Here is a 27,268-nt window from a genome sequence, read left to right as displayed (position 1 = left end):
CACACACACACACACACACACACACACACACACACACACACACACACACACAAATACACACCCACGCACGCACACACAGCTGACCAGAAAGGATGGCCTTGAATTTCAAAAGATAAAATGGAGAAAATCACCGAAAGATGTACAAACAAGTTTCAATATCCTGGGAAAGGAAGGGGTGGTGGTTGGGAAATAGGCTTTATTACGGTAATAAAGGAATGCTCTTTTTCTTTGAAGAGGTGCTTGTAAAAAACTTGTAAAACACACAAAGGAATACATTGTCTGTGCGTGTGTGTGTCTGTGTGTGTGTGTGTGTGTGTGTGTGTGTGTGTGTGTGTGTGTGTGTGTGTGTGTGTGTGTGTGTGTGTGTGTGTGTGTGTGTGTGTGTGCGTGCGTGCGTGTGCGCGCGCGCGCGTGTGTATGCATGTATTTTGCTCAGTGCACCAGGAGTCCAAGGTAACGCGGTTCAATGATGAGTTTACCAGACTTCATGTGACAATATGCATGCATTTTCCGAGATAACAATTCTCGTAAAATTGATACATGTAAGGTAGATGTTATGACTCTGGATAATGTCTGTTGATTATGTATTCATCGTGCTGATCGATATGTCGCTATACTATAAGTTCTACATCCACACGCCAGGACAAGTGGTGGCGCTCTGCCGCATTTCCTTTTAGCAGGAATAAGAAGAAGAAGAAGATGTTTGGCTAGCTGGTTCGCTAGAACTAGCCTTCTACTCCTACTGTTTGTTATTTTAATATTATTAATGCATTTCTTGAGTTAGCGATATTCATGCCTGCTATATATTCCTTAATACAGCCACGGTTGATTCTGCTTAGCTAGTAGGCTAGCTAGCGCTGCCCATGCCTGCCGCTGTTTATTCAAACTGGTTCAATGGCTATCAGAGCATGGGTAAGTTATTGTTACTTATTGCTATGGTGTGTTTCTTCGTTTGATCTTCCAATATTGTTATTTTGTTTAAGGTTAAGCGCTATAAAACGGTCGTCTCATTAGCGAATTCCCCTCTATTATATTGATATGTATCTGGTGGCTTTTGTCAACACATTTAAAAGATTTGTGTGTGTGTGTGTGTGTGTGTGTGTGTGTGTGTGTGTGTGTGTGTGTGTGTGTGTGTGTGTGTGTGTGTGTGTGTGTGTGTGTGTGTGTGTGTGTGTGTGTGTGTGTGTGTGTACGCGCGCTCGTGCGTACTAATTAATCTTACTGCCTCTGTTATTAACAGAATCCTAGAAAACATGCCCTGGATGCAGGAGACGCATGTCCTGTTGTGTCCAAAGTATTGAAGAAGGATGGAATGCAATGTGTCTCTGTCGGCTTTGACGACGCAGACCTAAGTGAAGATGACTCTGGTAAGGGCGACGAAAGAATACCTGGAATGCCCTGTTTATCATTAACACGAATAGGATAACTGAGTAAAAGGTTGATAATAATGCATTAGTAAAGTGTAGGACTAGACTGGATTTAGGCTGGACACCGATAAGATCTAGGTCAGGACTAGGACAGTGTGTCATCTTGGAGTACAGTTCCCTACACCTGGTCTATTTTGTGTGTCCAGTTGCGCTGAGTGTGCCTCTGAGCTGTTGTGATGACAGCGAATGCAGCGACCATGAATTCATCCAACTGGACATCGACCTGGAGAGGAAATCCAAACGGCATAACCTGACCTCCTGCAATGTCCGCGCCATCCTCCATGTAAGTTTACTTGTACAAGGTTAGAAAACAGCACTTACTCGTCACCACTATATAAACAGCCCCAGGTTCAATCACACATACCCGTGTTGTCCTTTAAGGTTTTAGGGTTAGGATCTTGGGGTAACCGTTTTGGGGGGTTCCCTTTAAGGGGTATGAGGGGGTCTCTGTTAGAGTGTGATGATAAGGGTGTCAGGGTATTTAGTGAGTGTTTTAATGAGAAGAGCTGACATGTTTTCTGCACAGGAGGTGGTGACCAATGAACATGTAGTAGCCATGATGAAGGCTGCCATTCAGGACACCCAGGACCTCCCCCTGTTTGTGAGTCAGCTCTTTATTCGTCTGAGCAGATCTAATATATAATCATCTTCTATGTAATCATGACTTGATGCATAATATAGACCTAATTCCTCCCCTGCTCTAAATGTATTGACTTTGTACACTCTTTATCAAAATACGATATAGTATCCAGATTTAAAATTGGAATCCTGAGTATTTTCAATCAAATGTGAATGTTTAGTTCATTCCAGATGTGATTGAATCATGGTGATGAAATTCCTGGCCTTTCTGACAGGAACCTAAGATGACCCGTTCGCGTCTAAAACTTGTGGTGGCACAGGGAGAGGTAAAGAGTTGCACAATACATGCTTTCTTACACTATGTATTATTCTGTACTTGCTGTGCATTATATATCATACATGATGTATTACACTGTACATTATACATTACACTGCACAATACATTTAACCTAACTTTCTCACTTTCTCTTTTTTTCTCTCAGTCAGCCCCAAACTGGAAGAGTTCACCAGGAAAGAGAGACAAGGTGTGTTGATGTTCTCTATAATGGACGGTGGCTAAATTCAATTTCCCGCAGGCACTACGGTAGTGCGCGCACACACACACACACACACACACACGGACACACGCACACGCACAGTCCTCCCGATGGGACAGAGCAGCAGAGAAGTGCTGTATCTGCTTGGGTTGGGAGGAACAGCAAAATATCCCTCTACTATTCTTCTTCTCCAACAAAGCACCAACAAGGAAGATTTAGCTCAGAGGGAACAACATGATCCAAAATCATAACCATAACGTATCACATATCAGAGGGATGTATCCACCACACGCCTACCGAATATCTTGTAAGGAAAATTCAAAAAAGTAAATTAACATACATCTCTAATTCGGGATTGACTCTATCTTGGATTGTAGGGGTGTGGTCTGAATACGCGCTTTTGTGTAGTTTATACTTCCACATAGTCTGAAATGCCGTCAATAGTTAATGGTACCGTATTGTGAGTGGCCTGGCTTGGCCATGTGAAATAACTCTTTTTTTTTTAATATATATGACTAAGTATAGTATAGACACCACCTAATGGGTGGTGTACAGTATCAGTACCAACCATTAACCCTGTGTGTATGTGTTATATAATGTTAAGGGTGCTCTCACACTAGGCCAGCTGGCCGTGGCCGTGGCCGTTTTGACACCTAACCGCGCTCAAATCTGCCAGTGTGAGTGTGGCCAGTCTGGCCAGGCCAGGCCAACTTGGCCACTTGGGAGAGGTGTGCTGCTCCGGTACGGGCCGCCACGGTACAGATGCTAATGAGCCGGCACACGCATGGCTTCGTAACCTGAGCTGGATGACGTACAGTCCATGCGACGACCATGGACATAGTAAAGGCGACGAGCCTTCTTTCCCATTAAACGGTAAACATGTATCCAAACAAGCAACAGACTCAACAAAGTGCGAACTGTGTTCTCTGTGTTGTTGTCCATTGTTGTTAAAACTCTGATTGGCGCAGACTTTATTATGGTCCATGCAGCGGACGCTTGGTGATGACGTGTTGCGACGTGATGACGTATGTACACGAGCCTAACGTGGCCAGGCCACAGTTTCACGGTTAGGTGTAAAAATGGCCACGGCCAGATGGCCTAGTGTGAGTGCACCCTCATAGACTGAAATTAATTGAGATTGCAATGGACGATTCCTGACGATTATTTCCTGATTCTCAATGTATACCTTGATGACTCTTAATAACGTGGTTAGGACCACCTCCATGATGTTATCTGTCCCGCCCTTCAGCCTCCTCAGTTTGTGGACATCATCCTCGAAGATGAGGAGGACTCCTCAGACGAGGAGTATTGTCCGGATGAAGACGAGGAAGAGGAGGAGACGGCGGAGGAGGTGAGCTGCTTTAAAACACGACGCGTCTTTGATCATCTGTTGCGGTAGTTCAGACTTCTAATGTGCGTCTTTGTGTGTCAGACATTTCTGAGTGATGCAGACAGCATGGGGTCTTCACCCCGAGTGAGTCGAACTCCACGGCAGCAGGAGACCACCGAGAGGGCCGTGGGCCAATCACAGGTAGGCTTCTAGGGCCGCTAGCCAATCACAGGTAGGCTTCTAGGGAGAGCTAGCCAATCAGAGAAAGTGTCTGGTCTGACACCGTCGTTGTTTGAATGGTTGAAAGTTGCTTTGGAAAAAGACTATTTATGCTAAATGTCTTAAATATATATATATATAAACCCTTTTAAGCTTCAAATGTGCTATAATTGTTTTAGTAGTAGTAGTTACAACCATTCTTTAAATGTCCAAAAAACATTTTAAAAAAATGTGTAGTAGTTGGCAAGCTGTTGGTAACAACTTATACTGCAGGTAAAAAAATGTGCGTGTGAAAAATGCTACTCAGTGAACAACACAGAACTGTAGCTATGCAATGTTATTTTGTTAGAACAAAGGTAGTGAGATTTTGGCCAAAGTTATGACTGAAGCCAGAGCTACATCAGAAGAGCTTGTGACGCCCACTGACGTGCCTCTAATCCGCTCAAAGTCGATTGGCAGAATCAAACGTACATTGAATGGTTTGTCTATGTTGCAAAAACTGTGAATGAATGATGGCTTGGTCCAAACTATTGCAGCATAGTAAAGTTGTAGCACGTGCGTAACCGACGGGTTCATAGGGGTCATCTGGGTATTGTAAGACAATAAAATATCACGTGTGCGAATAATCTTCATGATCTCCTTTTATGAGATTGTTTTCGGTGGTAAAAATGGTTTCTTGAGTCCCGACGCCATGTTAATGAATTGAAAAGAATGTAGAAATAAACCTTTATTTCACCCACAATGCATTTTTCCATAGAATACGTTGTTTTTTTATGTGCATAGCCCCTTTACCAGACATTTAGCTTTAGAAAACTATGAGGAAAACAAAGCCTATTTGATGGTGTGTGTATAGGGTTAGGGTCTGTAACTAGTACTTTATTAATTGTGTCCCTTTTTGTAATTAGTACAAATACATAACAGTTGTCTGTTACTAACCAGTGATGTGTCACCAGTGTCTCTTTGTAACTAGTACTAATGCATAACAGTTGTCTGTTACTAACCAGTAATGTGTCACCAGTGTCTCTTTGTAACTAGTACTAATGCATAACAGTTGTCTGCTACTAACCAGTGATGTGTCACAAGTGTCTCTTTGTAACTAGTACTAATGCATAACAGTTGTCTGTTACTAACCAGTAATGTGTCACCAGTGTCTCTTTGTAACTCGTACTAATGCATGACAGTTGTCTGTTGCTAACCAGTGATGTGTCACCAGTGTCTCTTTGTAACTAGTACTAATGCATAACAGTTGTCTGTTACTAACCAGTGATGTATCACAAGTAGGGGTGCAACGGATCACAAAGCTCACGGTTCGGATCGGGTCACGGTTTTTGAGTCACGGGTCGGATAATTTTTGGATCAACAACAACAATAAAGATAACAAGACAAATGTGACTTTAAATAAAATCTTCAACTGTGTAGAAACAAAATAAAGTGAAAAATTAGGTAATAATCCTGCTTCCTTTAAGCATGGTCAATATTTTAAAAAAAAATAATCTGAGGCATTATTCCTTCTTCTTTTTAACATGGATAGTAAATAATCCCTAACCCGGGATTTACAACTTTAAATTCAGGATGTCTGCATTGCCTGGGGAGAGTTTAGAGACTACATTCTCCCAAGGCAATGCAGACATCCTTATCTTCTTTTGTTTCATCAAGCATGGTAGCGAAATACAGTTTCTGTCGTGTTTTATTTGGCATTTTGTAAATCCATTGATTTCGGCTGGGAGGCTCATTGCAAGAGGGGTTGGTTGTAGTCTTTTTCGCTCGGTACTAGCCCTACTGTTGATACGGCGAACCGAGCGAAAAGACTACAACCAAACCTGAACACGTCCGGTTCCGGTTTACGTTTCAATGGGATTTTCGGAACGCCAAATAAAACACAACAGAAACTGTATTTCGCTACGATACTTGATGATGTTGTTAATACCGGAATTGTCCTCTAAACATGCGCTGATCATCACGTGAGCGCACAACTTTTTTTTTTTTTATCAGCCGATCCGCGGATCACTCGCGTCCCGAACCGTGATGGTTGATCCGTACGGATCACGGGAAACCTGTGAACCGTTGCACCACTAATCACAAGCGTCCCTTTGTAACTCGTACCAATGCATTCCAGGTGTCCAGGTGCTCCAAACACCCAAGGCTGTCTGCCGGCTCCTGCGGTTCCCAGCTCCACATCCCAGACTGTTCCTTCCTGGAGCGACTGGACGCCGTTGAAGAGGAGCTGGCGTTGAACACTTCCTGCCACTCTTACCAAGTAGGTAGCAACCTTTGAGCGCTGTGGTTGGCCGGTCACGCGTTATCTTCCCCTAAGCCTGTCCGCCCCTTGCAGTCTCTGAACGAAGAGGTGGAGGAAGGTGACGAAGGGGATGGAGATGGTGCCGGCGGGGCCGGTGCCGGCGGGGCCGGCGGCGATGACGATGCCATCGGGCTCGTGGCGTTCCGCACCCGCTCCAAGCGCCCCCTCCGAGACGTCCCTTTGGGTCAGCTGGAGGCGGAGCTACTGGCTCCGGACATCACCCCTGACATGTACACCCCTGGCCCGCCTCTCTACAAGGAGGACCGACACTGGAGCCACTGGCTCCAGGGCCTGATGGCCTCCGACAATGAAGGTGGGTTTTCTTTAGGCTTGAGCTGGAGAGGGTTAGAAGTTAGGGGGTGGGGGTGTGAGGTTAGGGGCTAGGTGTAAGGGGGTGGGGGCTAAGGGTGGTAGGGTGGCAGTACAACGAGGAGCTGGTAGTGGAGGAAACACACACACACACACACACACACACACACACACACACACACACACACACACACACACACACACACACACACACACACACACACACACACACACACACACACACACACACTCCTCCCGATGGGACAGAGCAGCAGAGAAGTGCTGTATCTGCTTGGGTTGGGAGGAACAGCAAAATATCCCTCTACTATTCTTCTTCTTTAACAAAGCGCCAACAAGGAAGATTTAGCTCAGAGGGAACATCCTGTAACACCATTATATTCTTCTGCAGACCTCACCATGTACTGCCAGAGTCTTATGTGCTATAAATTGGAAATGTTAACAGGGCAACTCTCTGTATTGTTTTCCTAGTTTTGTGGCGCCGCTAGTTCACATGCTAACAGAGGGCGCTTCTCTACAGTTTCCTCCTGTTCTTTGTCAGGGGGTTGGGGCTAGGGGTGGTAGGATGGCAGCAGCATGGTTTGAATAGATCCTAGTTTAGCAGTAGCATGGTTGGCATGAATGACTTCTTTATTTATCGGCACCACGATATCTCCGGCTTCGAGCAGTAGCGTGGGGTCGGCTTAGCTCAGGGGGTAGAGCAGTTGTCTTGTAACCGAAAGGTTGCTGCAGCTAGTTCGATCCCCAGCTCCTCCTAGCTGAGTGTCGAGGGTGCACTGAGCAAGAAACTTAACCCTAACTGCTCCTGACGAGCTGGCTGTCGCCTTGCATGGTTGACTCTGCCGTCGGTGTGTCAATGTGTGTATTAACCGATTTAAGTCGCTTTGGATAAAAGCGTCTGCTAAATGCCCTAATTACAATTGTAATTGTAGCGTGGTTTGAATGGATTGTAGCGTAGCGGTAGCCTTATATAATATCTTCTAGGTGAGCTGTATCATTGCATGAATATGCTCAGTTTGAATTAATTCACTGTGTGCTCCTCCTCTTCCTCTCAGAAGAGGCAGACGATGAAGATGACCCAGAGTACAACTTCTTGGCGGACTTGCGTGAGCCGGACCAGGAGGACTACAGGACGGACCGTGCTGTTCGAATCACCAGTAAGCTACAATACTACTACTCCCTCCATAATACTAGAAGTACCTCTGTAATACTACGCTACAATACACTACTCCCTCCATAATACTACCACACCCTCAATACTACTAGAAGCACCTCTGTAATACTACGCTACAACACACTACTCCCTCCATAACACTACCACACCCTCAATACTACTAGAAGTACCTCTGTAATGCTACGCTACAATACTACTACTCCCTCCATAATACTACCACACCCTCAGTACTACTAGAAGTACCTCTGTAATACTACGCTACAATACTACTACTCCCTCCATAATACTACCACACCCTCAATACTACTAGAAGTACCTCTGTAATACTACGCTACAATACTACTACTCCCTCCATAATACTACCACACCCTCAATACTACTAGAAGTACCTCTGTAATACTACGCTACAGTACTACTACTCCCTCCATAATACTACCACACCCTCAATACTACTAGAAGTACCTCTGTAATACTACGCTACAATACTACTACTCCCTCCATAAGATTCATGCTACCAAAACCTCAATAGGGCTAATGCTACTACTAGATGTACCTCTTTACTACTACGCTACAATACTTCTATTCCCTCCATAATACTCATACTACCAAACCCTCAATAGGAATAATACTAGCTCACTATGACTACTCGAAGTACCTTTGTACTACTACTATATAAAGAGAATTGAAGCTTTTTATACTGGGCTCAAGAGATTTAAAGTGGTCCGCTGAAGCGTGGCGAGTGTGTTGACACTTCGATCTTCTTTCCAGAAAAGGAGGTGAATGAGCTTCTGGAGGAGCTGTTTGACACGGTAAGACTTTTAACTAAGCCAACCTCTTAACTAGGCCAACCTCCTATACTATAACCAGTGTACAAGGCTGTCTGTAAACCAATAGAAACCGTTTTATATGCTGTATGTATCAATAGAAACCCCTTTATAAGGCTGTATGTCAACTAATCACGGCTCTGCTCCCTCAGTTCAAAGAAGAGCTGGTTGTGGAGGAAGCCCCGTCACAGACGGTGGCTAAATTCAATGTCCCGCAGGCGCTACGGTAGTACACACACACACACACACACACACACACACACACACACACACACACACACACACACACACACACACACACACACACACACACACACACACACACACACACACACACACACACACACACACACACGCGACCTGCACATGGAAACAAACGCAGTCCTCCCGATGGGACAGAGCAGCAGAGAAGTGCTGTATCTGCTTGGGTTGGGAGGAACAGTAAAATATCCCTCTACTATTCTTCTTCGCGAACAAAGCACCAACAAGGAAGATTTAGCTCAGAGGGGACATCCTGAAACACCATTATAGTCTTCTGCAGACCCCACCATGTACTGCCAGAGTCTTATGTGGATATGATAACAGAGTGCATTTCTCTGTATGGTTTTCCTTGTTTTGTGGCGCCACTAGCCAACATGCTAACAGAGTGCACTTCTCTGTACTGTTTTCTCCTAGGTTTGAGGCGCCACTAGCCAACATGCTAACAGAGTGCCGCCGGGCTGTGAGAGAGCAGTTTGACGCCCAGCAGCAGCGGAGGGCCGTGCAGGTCACGTCCAGCCGCTGCCCGGGTACCCCCACTGTGACCCGCAACCCTGGCACCCCCAACACGGCCCGCAACCCTGGTACCCCCACCGTGGGCCGCTGCAATGCCACCCCCACCGCCCCACCACTGCTGGTGCTGCAGCCTCAACTCCGCCCCGCGCGCTTCTTGAACCACGTCCAGAAAGGCCATCTGCAGCAGCAGGTCCAGCAGGTGAGCTCATCTCATGTTGGCTGCCGTTGACTATCACGGCAGCGTTACCCAGTCGAATCCTAAAGCTGACAGGATGCTCCGCCGCCACTAAACCTAAACCTTGCTGCACACATTTGATCTTGACGAGTAACGGCCCAGTGATGCTGGGCTCCAGTGTGAGACGGTTCTGTTTCCTGTTTCCTGTTCATCAGCATGTGCAGCTGCTGACTCAGGTCCACCTCCTGAGCCGATGTGTTAAAGCTCTTCACAATGAGAGCTCCATCACCAAAACATACCTGGTGAGTAACCATGGCCTGTTCATTTACCGTGACAACACCCGGTCATTATCCAGAAACAACACCAACAACAGGCCAGCAACCGTAACAACACCACACCACTTGGTCAGTAACCATGACAACACCTGGTCAGTACCCATGACGACACCAAACCACTTGGTCAGTACCCATGACAACACCTGGTCAGTACCCATGACGACACCTGGTCAGTAACCATGACGACACCTGGTCAGCAACCATAACCACACCAAACCACTTGGTCAGTAACCATAACACCAAACCACTCGACCAGTAACCATGACAACATATGGTCAGTAGCCATGACAGCACCTGGTCAGCAACCATAACGACGCCAAACCACCTGGTCAGTGACCATGACAACAGCGGGTCAGTTACCATGACGACCCCCGGGTCCCCACTCCGACAGCGGGTCACTCATGACGACGGGCTCCTTGCTCCTGCAGGAGGAGCTGCAGCAGTTCTCCGGCCGCGCTGAGGCCACGGGCCGCGCTGAGGCCACGGGCCGCAGGAGCAGCTTCAGAGCGTCCAACCTGGAGGAGGCGCTGCTGCTGCTCCAGGAGGTGGAGGAGAAGGAGAAGGAGAAGACCCCCGTCAGCCCGCGGCCGTCGGCCCCTACAGCCGGACGCTGGCTCCCCGAAATGAGCTCTAGCATCAACAGTGAGTCTGGAACCTACCAGGTTAACCCTAACCCAACTAGGTTCATCCTAGTCTCAGTCCTACCAGGTTAACCCTAACCCAACTAGGTTCACCCTAGTCTCAGTCCTACCAGGTTAACCCTAACCCTGCATGGTTCTTCCTAGTCTCAGTCCTACCAGGTTAACCCTAACCCAACTAGGTTCATCCTAGTCTCAGTCCTACCAGGTTAACCCTAACCCAACTAGGTTCATCCTAGGCTCAGTCCTACCAGGTTAACCCTAACACTGCACGGTTCATCCTAGTCTCGGTCCTACTAGGTTAACCCTAGTCTCAATCCTCCTAGTTAACCTTATTCTCAGTCCTACTCGGTTAACCTTATGCCGCTTTTCCACTGCATGGTACCAGCTCGACACGACTCGACACGACTCGACTCAGCTCGCCTTTTTTGCGTTTCCACCGCGAAAACATGGTATCTGGTACCTGAAGTGGCTGCTTTTTCTAGTACCGCCTCGCTCTAGGTTCCAAGCGGCTGAGCCGATGCTAAAAGGTGACGTCGGCAGACGGCCGGCCACTGATTGGCCAGAGAGTGTGACGAAGTCACGAGAGCGACATGGCAACCATGCTGGTAACAGCCATAGCAGCGCCGCAGCCAACATATTCCACTTCTTCAACATGCCAGCTAATAATACGAACACGAATACCATCGCATCGATGTTCTCCATTGTTGTTATGTGGGTTCTGTCCATGTGTGGGTTACGTAGGTGTTGTTTGCGTCGCATACAAAAATACGTCACGGCCCTTTCGCGCAGCCGACCCCGCCCACGTCCCGGAGGTACTATTTGCGGTGGAAAAGGACCCGCGCTGCTACCGTGTCGAGTCGTGTCGAGTCGTGTCGTGTCGAGTCGAGCTACATGTGCGGTGGAAAAGCGGCATTAGTATCAGTCTGGCTAGGTTAACCCCAGTTCCAATAGTTTAACCTTTAGTCGCAATCCTACTAGGTTAACTCCAGTCTATGTTAGGGTGAGGGTTACTCACTCATTTTGACCTGTTTGACAAAGCTTTTCATTGTTCGGCTGACACCCCAAAACTCAGCTTTGAGTAACTTGGTGCCTAAACAACAACCAAACAGCCAAGTAAAATGAGTGGTGTGTGTGTGTGTGTGTGTGTGTGTGTGTGTGTGTGTGTGTGTGTGTGTGTGTGTGTGTGTGTGTGTGTGTGTGTGTGTGTGTGTGTGTGTGTGTGTGTGTGTGTGTGTGTGTGTGTGTGTGTGTGTGTGTGTGCAGGTCACGTGTACCCCTACATCCCAGCAGACATGGCCTGGCTGATGGCCACCAGGAGGCTGTTCCTCCACCCAGAGCTGCTCCCCATCTGCAGCATGGACCCCCAGCTCCACTCCCCCCGAACCAGGACCCTGTACACCCCCGCCGAGGACTGGTAAACACCAGGCACACGGACGCACCACAGGTGTACTCCACATAAAGGAACCGGTCCTGTGGTGGGTGGTTAACATGTGTGATGTGGATGCCCACAGCCTGATAGCCCTGGGGCTGAGGAACTTCTCCGGGACGCTGGACCTCCATCAGATGCTCAGCTCCTACCTGGTGCTGAAGAAACCCTGGAAGCTGCGCAGGAGAGTCTGGGAGATGAGCGGCGCCAAGTCCCCGGCCAACAACCCAATCAAGGTCTGTTGTCTAACACACACACACACACACACACACACACACACACACACACACACACACACACACACACACACACACACACACACACACACACACACACACACACACACACACACACACACACACACACATACATACATACATACATACATACATACATACATACATACATACATACATACATTGGTGTCTGTAGATATTTATATAGATAGGCCCACATGTAGAAAGATTATTTTTTAAATCTATTACAGATACTCCTTTTGTTTGGATTGACAAAAAAGGAAAAAGGTTTTGTATGAATAAAAAGAGAATTAATTATCGAGTCCCCTTGGCTGACCTCAGTGGTTGCCTACGTATGCCTCTATGGTATGATACACATCGCCACAATACACATTCATTAGGTAGTCTAGAAATGACCCACAGAAGGGCCCCCTAACCTTGACCTTGCAGAGCGTCCAGACCCCGTGACTCTGGTGTCTTCCTGTCAGGTGTTCCGTGAGGGCGGAGGGCTCCCGGCCATGCCCTCGGCCTGCAGCCCCACTGAGCCCGGAGAGCAGCGCCCCCCGGTGCACCGGGAGACCTCCTGCATGCCCGAGTGGCTCAAGGTAATCCTCCGCTGTTCGCCCGGGTCACGGGTCGGCCCTGTAGCTAAGGAAGTGATTCGCCTCGGAAAAACCTTTGTTGGGATCGCGATGTGAGATGACTGGATGTGTGATGTTGGTCTTGTGTCTCAACGGAATATATACGTTTATTAGTCCCTCCAGAAAAATTTAGCGTTTTTTTGTGATAGTTGTGACCAAAAGTCCTTGATCATGCGGCACGTTTTCTTAAAAAATGCGATGAAATATGCGGCATATTTATGCATTTTTATGCGATGAAATTGCGGGAACTTGCGAAAAATGCAGCTTTTCGATGACATTCACGTCGCGTAATTCCGTCACTCCATAACGTTCCCATGGCAACAGGGGGAAATGGCTGCTCTTGTGTGAAGTAAACGCACCATTTTTCAACTTTCTGCTAAGATATATGTGACTTCTTTGCAACGGAAATGCGGGGATTATGAAATCATGGGAGCCTCGCGTATTTTGCGCGGAATTCTGCAATTTATGCGGTGAAAGTGCGGCATATTTGAAAAAATTTGAATATGCAGACTTTGGCTGATTATGCGTTGAATTATGCGATCGTATAATCGCGTTTTTCTGGAGGGACCGTTTATTGTACTCTGGCGCCAGCCTCTTGGTTGGTGATTTAGTTGGTAGGTTTTTTATGACTTGAGATGGAGATGGATGTCGATTGCTGGAATAAAGGGAAAGGTGGATGTGCCTGGTAATCAAGGGCTCAAGGGCACACACTGCCACAACACATTCGATGAATGAAGTAGATCTAGATAGATAGTATAGATCATTTTGAGACATACAAATGATCTGGTGTAAATTTGACTTTGTCTTTCCCTTACCTCATCAGTCATGGTAAAACTATGATTGATTTTCCCTTTATTGATGTTTCTGTGGTTAAACCCTAAACATCCTTTTAAAAAGTCTTAAATTCATGTTTCTAAATTTAAATTCGTTACAAATGTCAAATGGTGGTCTTAAATACTGTAACTCAAGGACTTAAATTTGTCGGGGGAGGACTATATATATTTTTATTTTTCTCGTGGGACTTTTCAGGAAGGACATGTAGAGAGGCTCCTTTCTTGCTAGCTGCATATACAACAATTATCTGCGTGCTTGCTAGCTAGTCGGCGACAATGGGTAGGTTTAAATTCAAGGACAGTTGGCTGGAAGACGTCCTTTTCCGAAGTTGGCTTGCTTCTGTTGCTAACCCCCACCATTGCGTGTTTTAGGTCTTAAATTTCATTCAAGGTGGTATTAGAAAGGTCTTAAAAAGTCTTAAATTTGACTTGCTGAAACCTGCAGATACCCTGTAATAGCCGTTGGGTAAAACAAATCAGATCATTTTTTAAATAGTGAGTACTGTGCCTTCTAGATTGTTGAGCATTTAATTTCAGTCATCGCTTCAGCTGTACATGGGGGGTAACCCGTACGGTGTTACTTGTCTCCCTCACAGAAGAGTCAGCCAGTCATCCAGAAAGCCGTGCTGAGCTCCGGCCAGGCTTCCTGCCCCTCCTGGCTGCCAAGGGACACCCAGCTGAGGCTGCATCCGTCCCGCCCCCCCACAGTGACCAAGCAGCACCCCAACTCTCCCCCCCGCCGCCTCAAACCCAAAAGACCCTTTTCTTTGGCTCGCAGCTCTCGCCTGCCACCTCTCATCATGGCAAACAGCCAATCAGTCGGCCAGCAGCCAAGCTCGGCTGCTTCAACAGCCTCCGTACCGGACATAAGGCCCAGTACTGTAGAGGACACGGCCCCCTCTCTACAGGACATAAGACCCAGTACTGTAGAGGACACCGCTCCCTCTCTACAGGACATAAGACCCAGTACTGTAGAGGACACTGCCCCCTCTCTACAGGACATAAGACCCAGTACTGTAGAGGACACTGCCCCCTCTCTACAGGACATACGACCCAGTACTGTAGTCACAACCCCGTCTCTACAGGACATAAGACCCAGTACTGTAGAGGACACTGCCCCCTTTCTACAGGACATAAGACCCAGTACTGTAGTCACAACCCCGTCTCTACAGGACATAAGACCCAGTACTGTAGTCCAACAGGACACGGCCACTTCTGTAGCTCATATTGCGCCTCGTACTGTCACTGTATCCAATGTGCTTCAAGGAGGGGGTCTCCTCCCCATCCGGGCCACACTGCACTGTGCCTCAACATCCACAGGCTGTGGAGGAGTGGGAGGAGTGGGAGGAGGAGGAGTGGGAGGAGTGGGAGGAGTGGGAGGAGTGGGAGGAGGAGGAGTGGGAGGAGTGGGAGGAGTGGGAGGAGGAGATGAGGTGCATATTGAAGGAGCAGGGAAAGAACACGGCGTGGGAGAGGAAGAACATGGAGGAGGAGGTGGAGGAGGGGAGGAGGCTAATGAAGGAGGGGGAGAGGAGGACGGCGGGGGAGGGGGACAGGAAGAGGGGCACGCAGGAGGGGGAGAGGAGGGCCATGAAGGAGCGGGCGAAGAGGGGAACGGAGGAGGAGGAGCGGAGGAACACAGGGAGGAAACGGGAGGCGGGGACGACGGGCAGAGCGGAGGAGAGGGGGACGAGGGCGGGGACAAAGACGGAGAGGAAGACGGGCCGGGCAGGGGAGAGGAGGAAGATGACTTTGACGATCTGACTCAGGATGAAGACGAGGAAGAGGAGATGTCTTCAGAGGAGTCCATTCTCTCAGTTCCAGAGCTGCAGGTAAAGCAAGTGAATTCACTAGCGTCTTCTGAGCTTTATGGCGCGTTTCCACTGCAGGGTGCGGTACGGTTCGGTTCGCAAAGGTGCGGTACGGATTGCGTTTCCGCCACCAAAAGTGGGCGTGACCCGGACTGAGCCGTACTCGTTTTGCCCTCGTCTTCAGTACTCCTCCGTTGGGGTACTGAGACGCCTGAAAGGGTGCCGGAAAATTCGAGCTACACACCCCCTCCGTTGATTGGTCGACAGAATCGTCACTTCCGGGCGACGTGGGGATAAAAACAAACAAACAGTAGCCTCGAGGTATTATTCTTTACAATGAACATGTTGCGTAAAACGCTTGCTTGGGCGAACAAGGAGGTGGAGACGTTCCTCTGCATTCTTGGGGAGGAAGACAATGTGTACAATGTTTACGATGTTTACATAGCTGCTGCGGCGATCAACATCCAGCCTACCATAAAGGTTACTGTCCGGGGTGGAAACGCAACCTCGGAACTGAGCTGGGCTATACCGCCCCCTCCCTACCGCACTGAGGCGAACCGAACCGTACCGCACCCTGCAGAGGAAACGCGGCATTATAGAGTTGGCTTGGCCACGCTATAAAGCTCAGAGGATGCTGTCATCACTGACCGTGGCAGGAGCCTTCAGCAGGTCGCTATAACTCCCCTCTTCTTCCTCAGGAGACCATGAAGCAGCTGACCTGGCTGGCCTCGGAGAGGAGGCTGGGGGGAGAGGACTCTGAGGAGGACCACTCCCCCGGCTCCCAGAACTCCCAGGAGGAGATCTCTGAGGAGGAGGAGGAGGGGCTGGCCAAGGGGGAGGAGGAGGCCGGAGAACACCGGCGCTCCGAGGCGGCCGGGGGCGGGGCTCCGGGCGGAGAGGGACTTCCCAGAGGAACGGGAAAGACGCTGGCGAGAGGGAGAGGTGAGTCTGGTGTCAGGGTTGCCGCGTGTGGACATTTTCACACCGAGTAATACACTCGTGCCAACACCGGTTTTACCGAGTATAAACTTTGAAACTAGGTCAACCGCCATCTTCTCCGTCAACTCTCCTCTCACACTCGGTGACAGCGTGCCAATTCTCGGTGACAGCGTCTTATAACGATCTATATATAATAGTATAATATAATTTTATATATAATATAACGGCCAAAAGCTCTGTGCGCCTCCGGATGGCCGTAGCGTGGGGAGCTCTCATAGGGATTGGTCTTCGCAGGGTTTGTTTACCGGCGTTCCTATGTTTACCGGTCTTGTGTGTTCCAACGGTTTATTAGGTAGCCTATCTATTATTATATATCTATTATTATTATTACATTTTTATTTTCTTGATTAAAATTATATTAAAACTATTATTTGATATATATGATTACTAAAAAAAAAAACTCAGTTTTATCGGTGTGCAACACCGAGTAATCGGTGTTGGCCTCATCACCGGTAATACCGTATACCGTGGCAACCCTATCTGGTGTGTTTATACAGTCGCTCCCCGAGGGTCCTTCTTTCATCGGCCTGACCCTTGTTAGACATGTGAACCTAGAAGTATAGTTCAGGTCAATGATCTCATCTCTAATCTCAGATCTCATTCATATTTTAAGATCTCATCTCATCTCTAATCTCAGATCTCATTCATATTTTAAGATCTCATCTCAGATCTTATCACTATTCTCAGATCTCATAGCTATTCTCAGGTCTCATCGCTATTCTCAGATCTCCAATCTCAGGTCTCTTCGCCATTCTCAGATCTCACCTGTAATCTCAGATCTCACCTCAGAACACATCTCTAATCTGTGATCTGGTCTCAGGTCGAATCCGTCCCCCAAAGCGCCGTCGACCGGAGCGGCACAGCAAGGACTCCGCCAAACTGCTGCTGCTGTACGACCACCACCTCCTGGACAACGACCCGCAGAGAGAGAGCAAAGACACGGCCTTCGCCCAGGCCTACCTGACCAGGGTAGGAACCCATCACTACACAGGCTCACCTGTAGGAACCCATCACAACACAGGCTCACCTGTAGGAACCCATCACAACACAGGCTCACCTGTAGGAACCCATCACAACACAGGCTCACCTGATCAGAGTAGGAACCCATCACAACACAGGCTCACCTGATCAGAGTAGGAACCCATCACAACACAGGCTCACCTGATCAGAGTAGGAACCCATCACAACACAGGCTCACCTGATCAGAGTAGGAACCCATCACAACACAGGCTCACCTGTAGGAACCCATCACAACACAGGCTCACCTGATCAGAGTAGGAACCCATCACAACACAGGCTCACCTGATCAGAGTAGGAACCCATCACAACACAGGCCTACCTGATCATCTTCTTGCTCTCCTTCCTCTCCTTCTCTCTCCTCCTCTCTCCTTCTCCTCTCTCCTCCTCTCTCCTTCTCCCCTCCTCCTCCTCCTCCTTCTCCGCTTCCTCGCTCTCCTCCTCCGCCTCCGCCTCCTCCTCCTCCTCCTCCTCCTCCTCCTCTCCTTCTCCACTCCTCCTCCTCCTCCAGGTGCGTGAGGCTCTGGGTGGCTCTCCAAAGAGGATGGAGGACTTCCTGTCTCTGCTCTATGAGTTTGAGGAGGCAGGGGAGGAGCAGGGCTCCATGGTCCAGCTGTACCGGAGCCTGCGCCGGGTCCTCCAGGACAACACCGAGCTGCTCCGGGACTTCGCTGCCTTCCTGCAGCCAGAGCAGGCTCTGGAGTGTGGCCTGGTGAGGGCTGGACCTTTTCCTACTGTGGTATTGCAATGTTAGTAGACTGGGTACCCCCAGCCCATTCTGCCGGCGATTTGAGTTTGCCCCGCAGAAGGGTCTGGAGAAGAGCAACACATTTCTTTCTATTTTAGATACGTTTTTGCGGGAGCCAATCACCAAGCTGGCTTTTCCCCCTGGCTTTTCCCCCTTAACACAATGACGACGGGGAACCGACGGCAAGCAGCCAATCGCGTACAGAGTCATTTGAACTAGGCCCGTTGATCACGCCTCTTGCGCTGAAGAAAATGACAGCAGCTTCCCCAGGCCAACGTGCAATCTACGATGGAGCTTGGTCTGGCAATAGCCAGGCTAGCATGCTGCTGTAAAAGGATGTTATCCTATATGAGAGCACTGCTGACTCTCTGGCTTTCCCCTTCCTCTCGTCTCCTGACTCTGCAGTTTGAGGAGCAGCAGGCGTTCCAGAGAAGTCGTCGTTTCCTGAGGCAGTTGGAGATCAGCTTTGGAGAGAACCCGTCTCATTACCAGAAGATCATCAAGGCCCTACAGGGAGGGGATGACCTCAGCCAAACCAGTATCCACGAGGTACCTAACCCCAACTCAAACCCTAAACCTCAGCCAGTATCTATGAGGTAGCTAACCCAACTGACTAGCTAACCAGTCAGTATCCAAGAGTTAAACACTAACCAAAGCCTTTGCCGTATTGTAACTTTATCACCGCTGGTGTTCAGATGATCAGTCTCTTGGTCTTTTATTCTTGCGTGGTATTTTTGAGTTGTATTGTGTTGTTATTTTTGTGTTTGTCTGTATTCTAAGTGTCTATGTATGTGTATCACAGCTGAAAGCTCAGATGGCCAGCCTGTTGAAGGGACACACCCACCTGCAAGGTGAATTCTGGGTGTTTTTTGATGAGCTCCGCCCACCGCTGGCTCGACCAGGACAGTTCGAAGATGCTCATTGGCCAGAGGAAGGAGGCGGTACCTTAGACGGCATCGAGGCCATTGGTGCAGGATCCGGGGGGGGAGCCAACGATGGCTTTGAAGAAGTCACTCTCCCAGAACTCGAGGACGAGGAAGATGGACAGAAGATCCCTCCAATGGCTGTCCGGCGTCGCAGGAGGAAAATGGTTTCCTGCAGCAGCTACAAGGTTTGTGAAAACCTTTTTGGTCTCTAATCGCAGAAACTACCCAACTACAACCATGTGGCTAATGTGTTTTATAGTTAACTGAACTACCATGTAGCTCATTTGTAGTGGCTCCCTAGTAATAAATATACGTATCTTGTTGTTAAAGGTACAATATGTAACAGATTGACTGTACTAAATCATCCAATGTCATTAATATGTCAGATGCCCTGATTGCTCAGAAAGAAGCTAGGATAAACTGATAAAGAGGCAGACGTACGCAACCCAACACTAACGTTCTCACAGAGCCGTTCACTCACTGGCTGATGGCTGGTGGCACTGACCTTTCTCACGAATTATACTCCAATTATTTTTTTTAATCTTGCCTTCATCAAGTGCTGTAATTCTCTACCTGTCATTGTGTTTGGGATTATATTCACACGGTGACAACTATATGAATCAATGCCTGGGGATGTAGGTATCACAGGGGGGTTCACACCTGGGAACTACCTTCTTCTCTTCTAGACCTCCGACGGAGTCTCTAAAACCGTGAAGAACCTGGAGCCACTTTTCCCTGCTGGAGACAAGGACGGAGGAGACGACGGGGGAGAAAGGGGTCGAGAGAAGGAAGCGGGGGACAAGGGTTCAGAAAAGGAGGGAGGAGACAAGACTGGAGGAGACGACGAGGAGGAGGACGGGGGAGACAAGGTTTCAGTGAAGGAGGGAGGAGACAAGCAGGGGGGAGACAAGATTCTAGGAGACGAAGAAGAAGAGGGGGAGGACGAGAGTGCAAGAGACAAGGAGGTGGGAGACAATGAGGGGGGAGATGAGGGGGCAGGAGACGAAGAGGGGGGAGATGAAGAGGAGGCAGAAAAAGAGGGAGGAGACATGGAGGGGGGAGTCGAGAAGGAGGCAGAGAAAGAGGGAGGAGATGAGATCGGAGAAAAGGAAGGAGGAGAAGTGGCAGTTGACTGTGAAGCCAGCAGTTCTGGGCCAGGTTGGTTTCTTTTTTCTAAACCGGGGGCCTTTTCACAGCTATCGTTTGTTTACTTGGGGCCAACTCATCATACGTGTAAACCTGTTACATTGGTTATTTTAGAACAAACATTCAAGAGTGTGTTTTAGAGACCAAAAATGTATAAGGAATGCCATGTGCATTCGTGCCTTATTGGTTCAGCTTACTTCGTTTTTGATAACCCGGGGAATGATTGCAACGGTTATTCTCGTTAATAATTACAAACTGAACTTATCTCACCTTAAAGATAATCCATCACCATGATTCCCTTTCCAATGAAAAGAGATAAGGATTATAATTGATTCTCCTTTGACGGGGCCAGCTGCGTCATCGTGGAACTACATTAAGGTCGGCCCTGCAGCCATGGCTGACGAAGAGGAAGAGGAGATGGAAGAGGGAGAGAATAAGCACAGTGATGGCGAACGCGGCCGCGCTGACGACTCCCCTCACGCCAGGCCAAGCCCCTCCCCCGAGACCGCCGTCGGGGCCAAGAACATGTCCCTCACGGCGAGCGGGGAGAAGGTGATCCTGTGGACCAGGTACAACCTTCTCCTCTTCAGCGGCTTGTAACGTGTCGGTCCCAGTCGGCTCATGCCTGGTGAAGCTCACTGTCAAACTTGTGTTTCAGGGAGGCCGACCGAGTCCTTCTGACCACCTGTCAGCAGGACGGAGCCAATCAGAGCACATTCCAAGCTATTTCTAATCTGCTCGGCAACAAGACTCCGAACCAGGTGATTGGTTGTTCCATTAATATATCATCTATCGCTATCATCTCATTTGTTTTCAGTAAACAATCTGCGGGAGAACTCTAGGTTTGTCCAGGGTTAGCTCCAACTAGCGCTAGGAATGTAAGTAAACATCCTGGTTTTATTGAGTCAATAGTCTGAATTTCTTTTCAGGTATCAAGGAGGTTCCGGGATTTGATGAAACTGTTTCGTACCGCTGCCCGTCAAGCCGATTCAGAGGAGGAAGTCCCTCCCTCTGAGCTGGCTGCAGCCAATGAGGGAGAGGGACAGGAATGACTCTAGGAATAAGTGATGTATATATATTGTAGCTTGTTTTTACTGTGTATAAAACATGTGTCATTTTTCTGTATATAAATGAAACTGCTGATGCTTTTGTACATATTGAAGAAGGTATGCGATCATGTCTTCATTTTGTAAAATGTTTTTACATTAAACTAAAATACTTTATTTATAAAACATGTCTGGACAGTTTAATAAGAGCTTTGTAAACTGCAGCTACCAAACAGATCCAACATCAGGTTGGGAGGGATCATCAAGGTTTGGGACGTCACTGGTCGCACCGTTGGCAGAGTATAAAGGCCATGAAGGCCTAAAGAACAATAGCGAGCCCAGGTGGATTTCAGTCCTCCGATGAACAAGATTTACCTGCTCTTAGATTAGACATGGGCAATGACGTGTTCTCATGTATTTATTTATTTTTTCCTATGAATATAGGAAGTTCCTATGAATATAAAAAATGGATTTCTTCAAACATAACTGTCTGTTAAACTATCTAAAATATAATAAAAGTTAAAATATATATTAATAAGGCCCCGGAACTGTCACGGTAAACAAAAACCTTTGAAAGATTCTCTACAGAAGCTCCACCATTACCAGTTTGAGTCTCGATGTGTCTGTCAAAGGTTTTGTCCTTTGTAATGTAAATAGGCCCCAATAGGCAGCTTTCCAACAGGTTCGGGTCGAACCCTATCCCCAGAACCTCTGTTTAGTCGGGGGTGGGTCCTGGTGGGTCTCCACCTCTTGGGCGAAGAGGGACCCTGCAGCCTCCATTGTGAAGATGAAGTAGAGGTTTGCTACCAACATGGTGAGGCTGGGTAGGAAGGACAGACCAAAGCCAAACCCCCGAACACTGCTGCCCAGTGAGGCCGCTATCCAGTACACCAACCTAGGAGAGGGACGAGTAGTATTCATTAAGTACTATTCATCCTATTGATGGACCAACATCTAACCTGGGGGAGGAACAAGTAGTATTCATTAAGTACTATTCATCCTATTGATGGACCAACATCTAACCTGGGGGAGGAACAAGTAGTATTCATTAAGCAATATTTATCCTATTGATAGTCGAACATCTAACCTGGGGGAGGAACCAACAGTGTTCATAGACTCAAACGCCAAACTTACTAGTGGGAATCCAACTCCCAACAGTGTTGACTCCCTGGAAGACCCATTCATCTGCCTTCTATTCTGGCTAGAGTTTGCAGTCCCAGAATCCTTAATCTATCTTGTATTCAGTCTAGAGCTGATCATACCAGAGCCTTTAATCTATCTTGTATTTGGTCTAGAGCTCATCACCCTAGAGCCTTTAATCTGTCTTTTATTCGTGCTAGAGCTCATCATTCTAGAGCCTTTAATCTGTCTTTTATTCGTGCTAGAGCTCATCATTCTAGAGCCTTTAATCTGTCTTTTATTCGTGCTAGAGCTCATCGTTCCAGAGCCTTTAATTAATCGTGTATTCAGTCTAGAGCTCATCGTTCCAGAGCCTTTAATACGTCTTGTATTCGGGGCTACACCTTACCTCCCCAAAGCAAACACTATGGTCAGCAGCGGCACCAGCTTCAGCTGCTCCTGGGAGAGGTACATCGCCATGACGACCAGCTGCACCATGTACAGCAGGAAGAGGGACGCCGAGTCGGCCAGGAAGCGGCGGTGGACCCTGACCAGCGGGCTCTCCTCACAGCCTCCGTCTTCCCTTACGTCGCCCGTCCTCAGGCGACTCGCTCCGAGGACCAGCCAGCCTGCAGGAGGTCAACACGCCGGGTTAGGAGGTACCCGTGTTTCCGAAGTTAAACTGGTTTGCTCTGATTGTAATCGACTACAGTAAACTGGTTTCTAGAGCGCGGTAAACCGGATTCATACCGAGGATGATGGGCACCGTGGCGAAGACGGAGCAGCGCAGCGTGAAGACCAGCCTCATGGGGGCGCTCTCCAGCATGGGCGCGTCGAAGGGCAGGAACACAAAGCCCCCCCACACCAAGAAGGGGAATAGGAGGGCCGCCGTGAACAGCGACACGCCCGCCTTCAGAGCGTCTCTGTTTCCACAGCAACCGCCACCTGGAAACCGTCACGGTTAAGGTTAAATGGTGGCTGTTGACGCTGCAGAAATTGTGAAAGTATATTGTTTCTTCATGAAGCCCTACAGCAGAGAGAGACAGGACCTAACATGGCGAGAGAGAGGTCTAGAGGAAGGGGACCCTGGAGAAGAGAATCCTGACGGTAGAGAGAGGCCTCGAGATGGACCCTACAGTAGAGAGAGCCCCTACAGTAGAGAGAGACAGGTGCTATAACGTAGAGAGAGGGAGAGGTCTAGAGGAAGGGGAACCTGGAGTAGAGTCCTGACAGTAGAGAGAGAGACCCTACAGTAGAGAGTGAGACCCTACAGTAGAGAGAGGCCTCGAGATGGAGTCTAGAGCAGAGAGAGAGACCCTACAGTAGAGAGAGAGACCCTACAGTAGAGAGAGGCCTCGAGATGGAGTCTAGAGTAGAGAGAGACCCTACAGTAGAGAGAGACCCTACAGTAGAGAGAGAGACCCTACAGTAGAGAGAGAGACCCTACAGTAGAGAGAGGCCTCGAGATGGACCCTACAGTAGAGAGAGAGACCCTACAGTAGAGAGAGCCCCTACAGTAGAGAGAGACAGGTGCTATAACGTAGAGAGAGAGAGGGAGAGGTCTAGAGGAAGGGGAACCTGGAGTACAGTCCTGACAGTAGAGAGAGAGACCCTACAGTAGAGAGGCCTCGAGATGGAGTCTAGAGCAGAGAGAGAGACCCTACAGTAGAGAGAGAGACCCTACAGTAGAGAGAGGCCTCGAGATGGAGTCTAGAGTAGAGAGAGACCCTACAGTAGAGAGAGACCCTACAGTAGAGAGAGACAGGTGCTATAACGTAGAGAGGGAGAGGTCTAGAGGAAGGGGAACCTGGAGTAGAGAGTCCTGACAGTAGAGAGAGAGACCCTACAGTAGAGAGAGTCCTCGAGATGGACCCTAGAGTAGAGAGAGAGACCCTACAGTAGAGAGAGACCCTACAGTAGAGAGAGAGACCCTACAGTAGAGAGAGGCCTCAAGATGGAGTCTAGAGTAGAGAGAGAGACCCTACAGTAGAGAGAGAGACCCTACAGTAGAGAGAGGCCTCAAGATGGAGTCTAGAGTAGAGAGAGAGACCCTACAGTAGAAAGAGAGACCCTACAGTAGAGAGAGGCCTCAAGATGGAGTCTAGAGTAGAGAGAGAGACCCTACAGTAGAGAGAGAGACCCTACAGTAGAGAGAGGCCTCAAGATGGAGTCTAGAGTAGAGAGAGAGACCCTACAGTAGAGAGAGAGACCCTACAGTAGAGAGAGAGAGACCCTACAGTAGAGAGAGAGACCCTACAGTAGAGAGAGGCCTCGAGATGGACCCTACAGTAGAGAGAGAGACCCTCCAGTAGAGAGAAAGAGGCCTAGAGACAGACCCACATTACAGAGAGGGAGAGGACCTTACATTTTGAGGGCTGCTGCTCAGGATACCAGTCGGGGTAGAAGTCTTCAGCTGGGGGGACATGAGTTCCCAGAAAGGGGACTTTTTCCGTGTCTGTATCCCAGAAGTCTTTGCTGCCCATGGGAGTGCAGCGAAGAACTGTCACCTCGGGACTGAGCAGCTGAGCTGCTTCCTCTCTCTCGTGTTCCTCAATCTTCCTCCCCAGCGCCAGTTCGCTCTCCGTTTGACTTTGTCCTCCATTAAGGGATGAGCTGTCTGGGCTCCGCCTCTTCATCATTTGAGCATCTTTATCTGTCCACTGTAGAGTACTGGGCTCCAGTCTGGCCGAACTCACCATCTCCTCTTCCTCCATCGCATTCATTTATAGTTGTGGCGCCCTCTGGTAGTGGATAGATGACACTTCTGTTTTGATGCACAAAAATGTTCGATTACATTTCATATGCGCTTTTAATATGTGAGCGAATCTGGCTCCAACAAATGCCCTGAAGTTGATAATGAGACAATGAAATATGTAACTACTTTCGTGGTAAGTATTAATTGAGCGTGTAAGTTGTTTATTTATTTATTTGGGGACCAAGCTTCGTATTTCCTGGATCTCTGACGCAATAAACAAAAAAAGTTGCAAACCAACCCTAACAGGTAGGTTATTGTCATTATGTTGAGTTTATCAAGGATATATATATATATTTAGAAGTGACTGTTTTAAAAAACAATGAAATCACTTCTCAACCGGCTACAGGAATATTACAGGAACTCGTTTGGAAAAAGCCATCACCTTTCAACTTATAGGTTGTGACGTATTTATCAAAACTATGTATTCACCCAAGGATGACTAAAAGGCTCAAATAGAGAGATGGTAAAACACCAACATTCTTACTTGCTTATAACGCTGTAGCTTAAGTGGTGACTTGGTCGTCGTCTGTTTCTCTGTTTAAAGCTGTGTTTTGTTCCGTGCCGACCTGCTGGTTTCAGTAGGTGTGCTCTGGAGGTTTCAGGTGAAGCACCAGCGGTGTTTTTCTTAAAGGCGTAGCGCACCAATTCAGAACCAAATACAACGACGGAGGGTCAATATTTTATATTTATATTATCCACCATGTCTTCGATTTGACTTACCTGGCCGATCAGCTCTGTATACAAATTTGTTTACTCCGTGCAATTCTACGTCGTTAAAATAATACCAATAGTATACGTTCAGTGCTATAGAGCAAAATCCAGTTCCCTCTCTTTGTACAGGCCTATATTTAACTTGATTTGACAGTACTGTATAGGCCGTCTGTCAGTTATATGTATGCACGCATGTATATATATATATATATATATATATATATATATATATATATATATGCATATATATATATATATATATATATATGCATACATATATATGCATATATATATATGCATATATATATATATGCATATGTATGCATATATGTCTATTTATATGCATATATATATATATATATGTATAATTTTTGTATATTATATACATACATACATACATACAGTACATGCTGTACATTCTCACATACATACATGAGTGTATATATAAAGAGGGGATGTGTAGAAATGACCTCATGGTTCCAATAAACGGGTGGAGCTGAATGATTCAGGAATATACAAACAAAACACATCTTCATCTCCCTGACACTGGCGTCTTTGTGTTCCTCCGTCAGCTGCAGTCAAGTGTCCCAGCGCCGCTCTTGTGTGTGTGTGTGTGTGTGTGTGTGTGTGTGTGTGTGTGTGTGTGTGTGTGTGTGTGTGTGTGTGTGTGTGTGTGTGTGTGTGTGTGTGTGTGTGTGTGTGTGTGTGTGTGACAGTGACAGAGAGATAGTTTGTGCCAGTCAGTGCCAGGCTGAGCCACTTCCAGAGAGACCTCCACTAGAACTGGTCTCGGACTATCCTCCAGGACATCTAGGACCTGTCTCGAGAAACCAGGTTATATAAGCTTGTTATATGTTGGAATAAAAAGGCGCGTTTCGATTGGTTCCTTGGCTCATACAAATAATATTTTGCCATTTCTCCGGTGGCCTCCGATAGCATGGTGCACTAGTTCCTACTTGAACCCCGTGCCAACCAGGTTCGCTAAATGCCATGTAAACACTGAAGCCCGGTTGTGTAACCTGTTTTTTTTCCTTGAGCGATACCTGGTTATGACACCTATGGTAACCTGATTCTTATCTGATTCAGGTCCGATACTATTCCCATGCAACGTGTTACCAGGCAGTTTCCGGGGGGGGCCTTTCCCTGGAAGCTAGAGGTGTAGTAAGGCGTAGTGGAGACTGGTGGCAGTGGATCATGGATCATAGACCAAGATC

The 27,268-nt window shown here is 47.9% G+C and overlaps 2 protein-coding genes across 3 annotated transcripts; one reads left to right on the top strand and one right to left on the bottom strand.

The window, feature by feature from the left end:
- The first annotated feature begins 374 nt into the window (after window positions 1-374).
- On the top strand, window positions 375-21,655 carry LOC115554338 (GON-4-like protein). Its single transcript, XM_030371022.1, has 29 exons — window positions 375-912; window positions 1,241-1,367; window positions 1,574-1,710; window positions 1,954-2,028; window positions 2,282-2,332; window positions 2,489-2,530; window positions 3,792-3,893; window positions 3,975-4,073; window positions 6,208-6,348; window positions 6,424-6,703; window positions 7,773-7,874; window positions 8,660-8,700; window positions 8,868-8,941; window positions 9,391-9,688; window positions 9,880-9,966; window positions 10,428-10,641; window positions 11,904-12,054; window positions 12,152-12,302; window positions 12,791-12,907; window positions 14,373-15,608; window positions 16,286-16,529; window positions 17,407-17,555; window positions 18,115-18,315; window positions 18,757-18,900; window positions 19,154-19,462; window positions 19,964-20,435; window positions 20,737-20,992; window positions 21,082-21,184; window positions 21,353-21,655. The coding sequence occupies exons 1-29, from the start codon at window positions 895-897 to the stop codon at window positions 21,473-21,475; spliced, it is 5,544 nt and encodes a 1,847-aa protein (XP_030226882.1). The 5' UTR covers window positions 375-894; the 3' UTR covers window positions 21,476-21,655.
- tmem79b (transmembrane protein 79b) lies at window positions 21,605-25,975 on the bottom strand. 2 transcript variants are annotated; one of them, XM_030371015.1, is made up of 5 exons: window positions 25,828-25,975; window positions 24,954-25,352; window positions 23,339-23,533; window positions 22,998-23,217; window positions 21,605-22,364 (listed from the first exon to the last, which is right to left on the bottom strand). In XM_030371015.1, exons 2-5 carry the CDS (start codon window positions 25,309-25,311, stop codon window positions 22,166-22,168), a joined length of 972 nt encoding a protein of 323 aa, XP_030226875.1. In that variant the 5' UTR covers window positions 25,312-25,352; window positions 25,828-25,975; the 3' UTR covers window positions 21,605-22,165. The 2 variants fall into 2 exon arrangements, with proteins under 2 accessions (XP_030226875.1, XP_030226876.1); XM_030371016.1 differs by having other exon boundaries at window positions 24,954-25,329; window positions 25,828-25,968.
- Window positions 25,976-27,268: the final 1,293 nt, after the last annotated feature.

This window comes from Gadus morhua, chromosome 11 (assembly GCF_902167405.1).
Source record: "Gadus morhua chromosome 11, gadMor3.0, whole genome shotgun sequence".
NCBI lineage: Eukaryota > Metazoa > Chordata > Actinopteri > Gadiformes > Gadidae > Gadus > Gadus morhua.
This window is presented reverse-complemented; position numbering and strand designations above follow the sequence as displayed.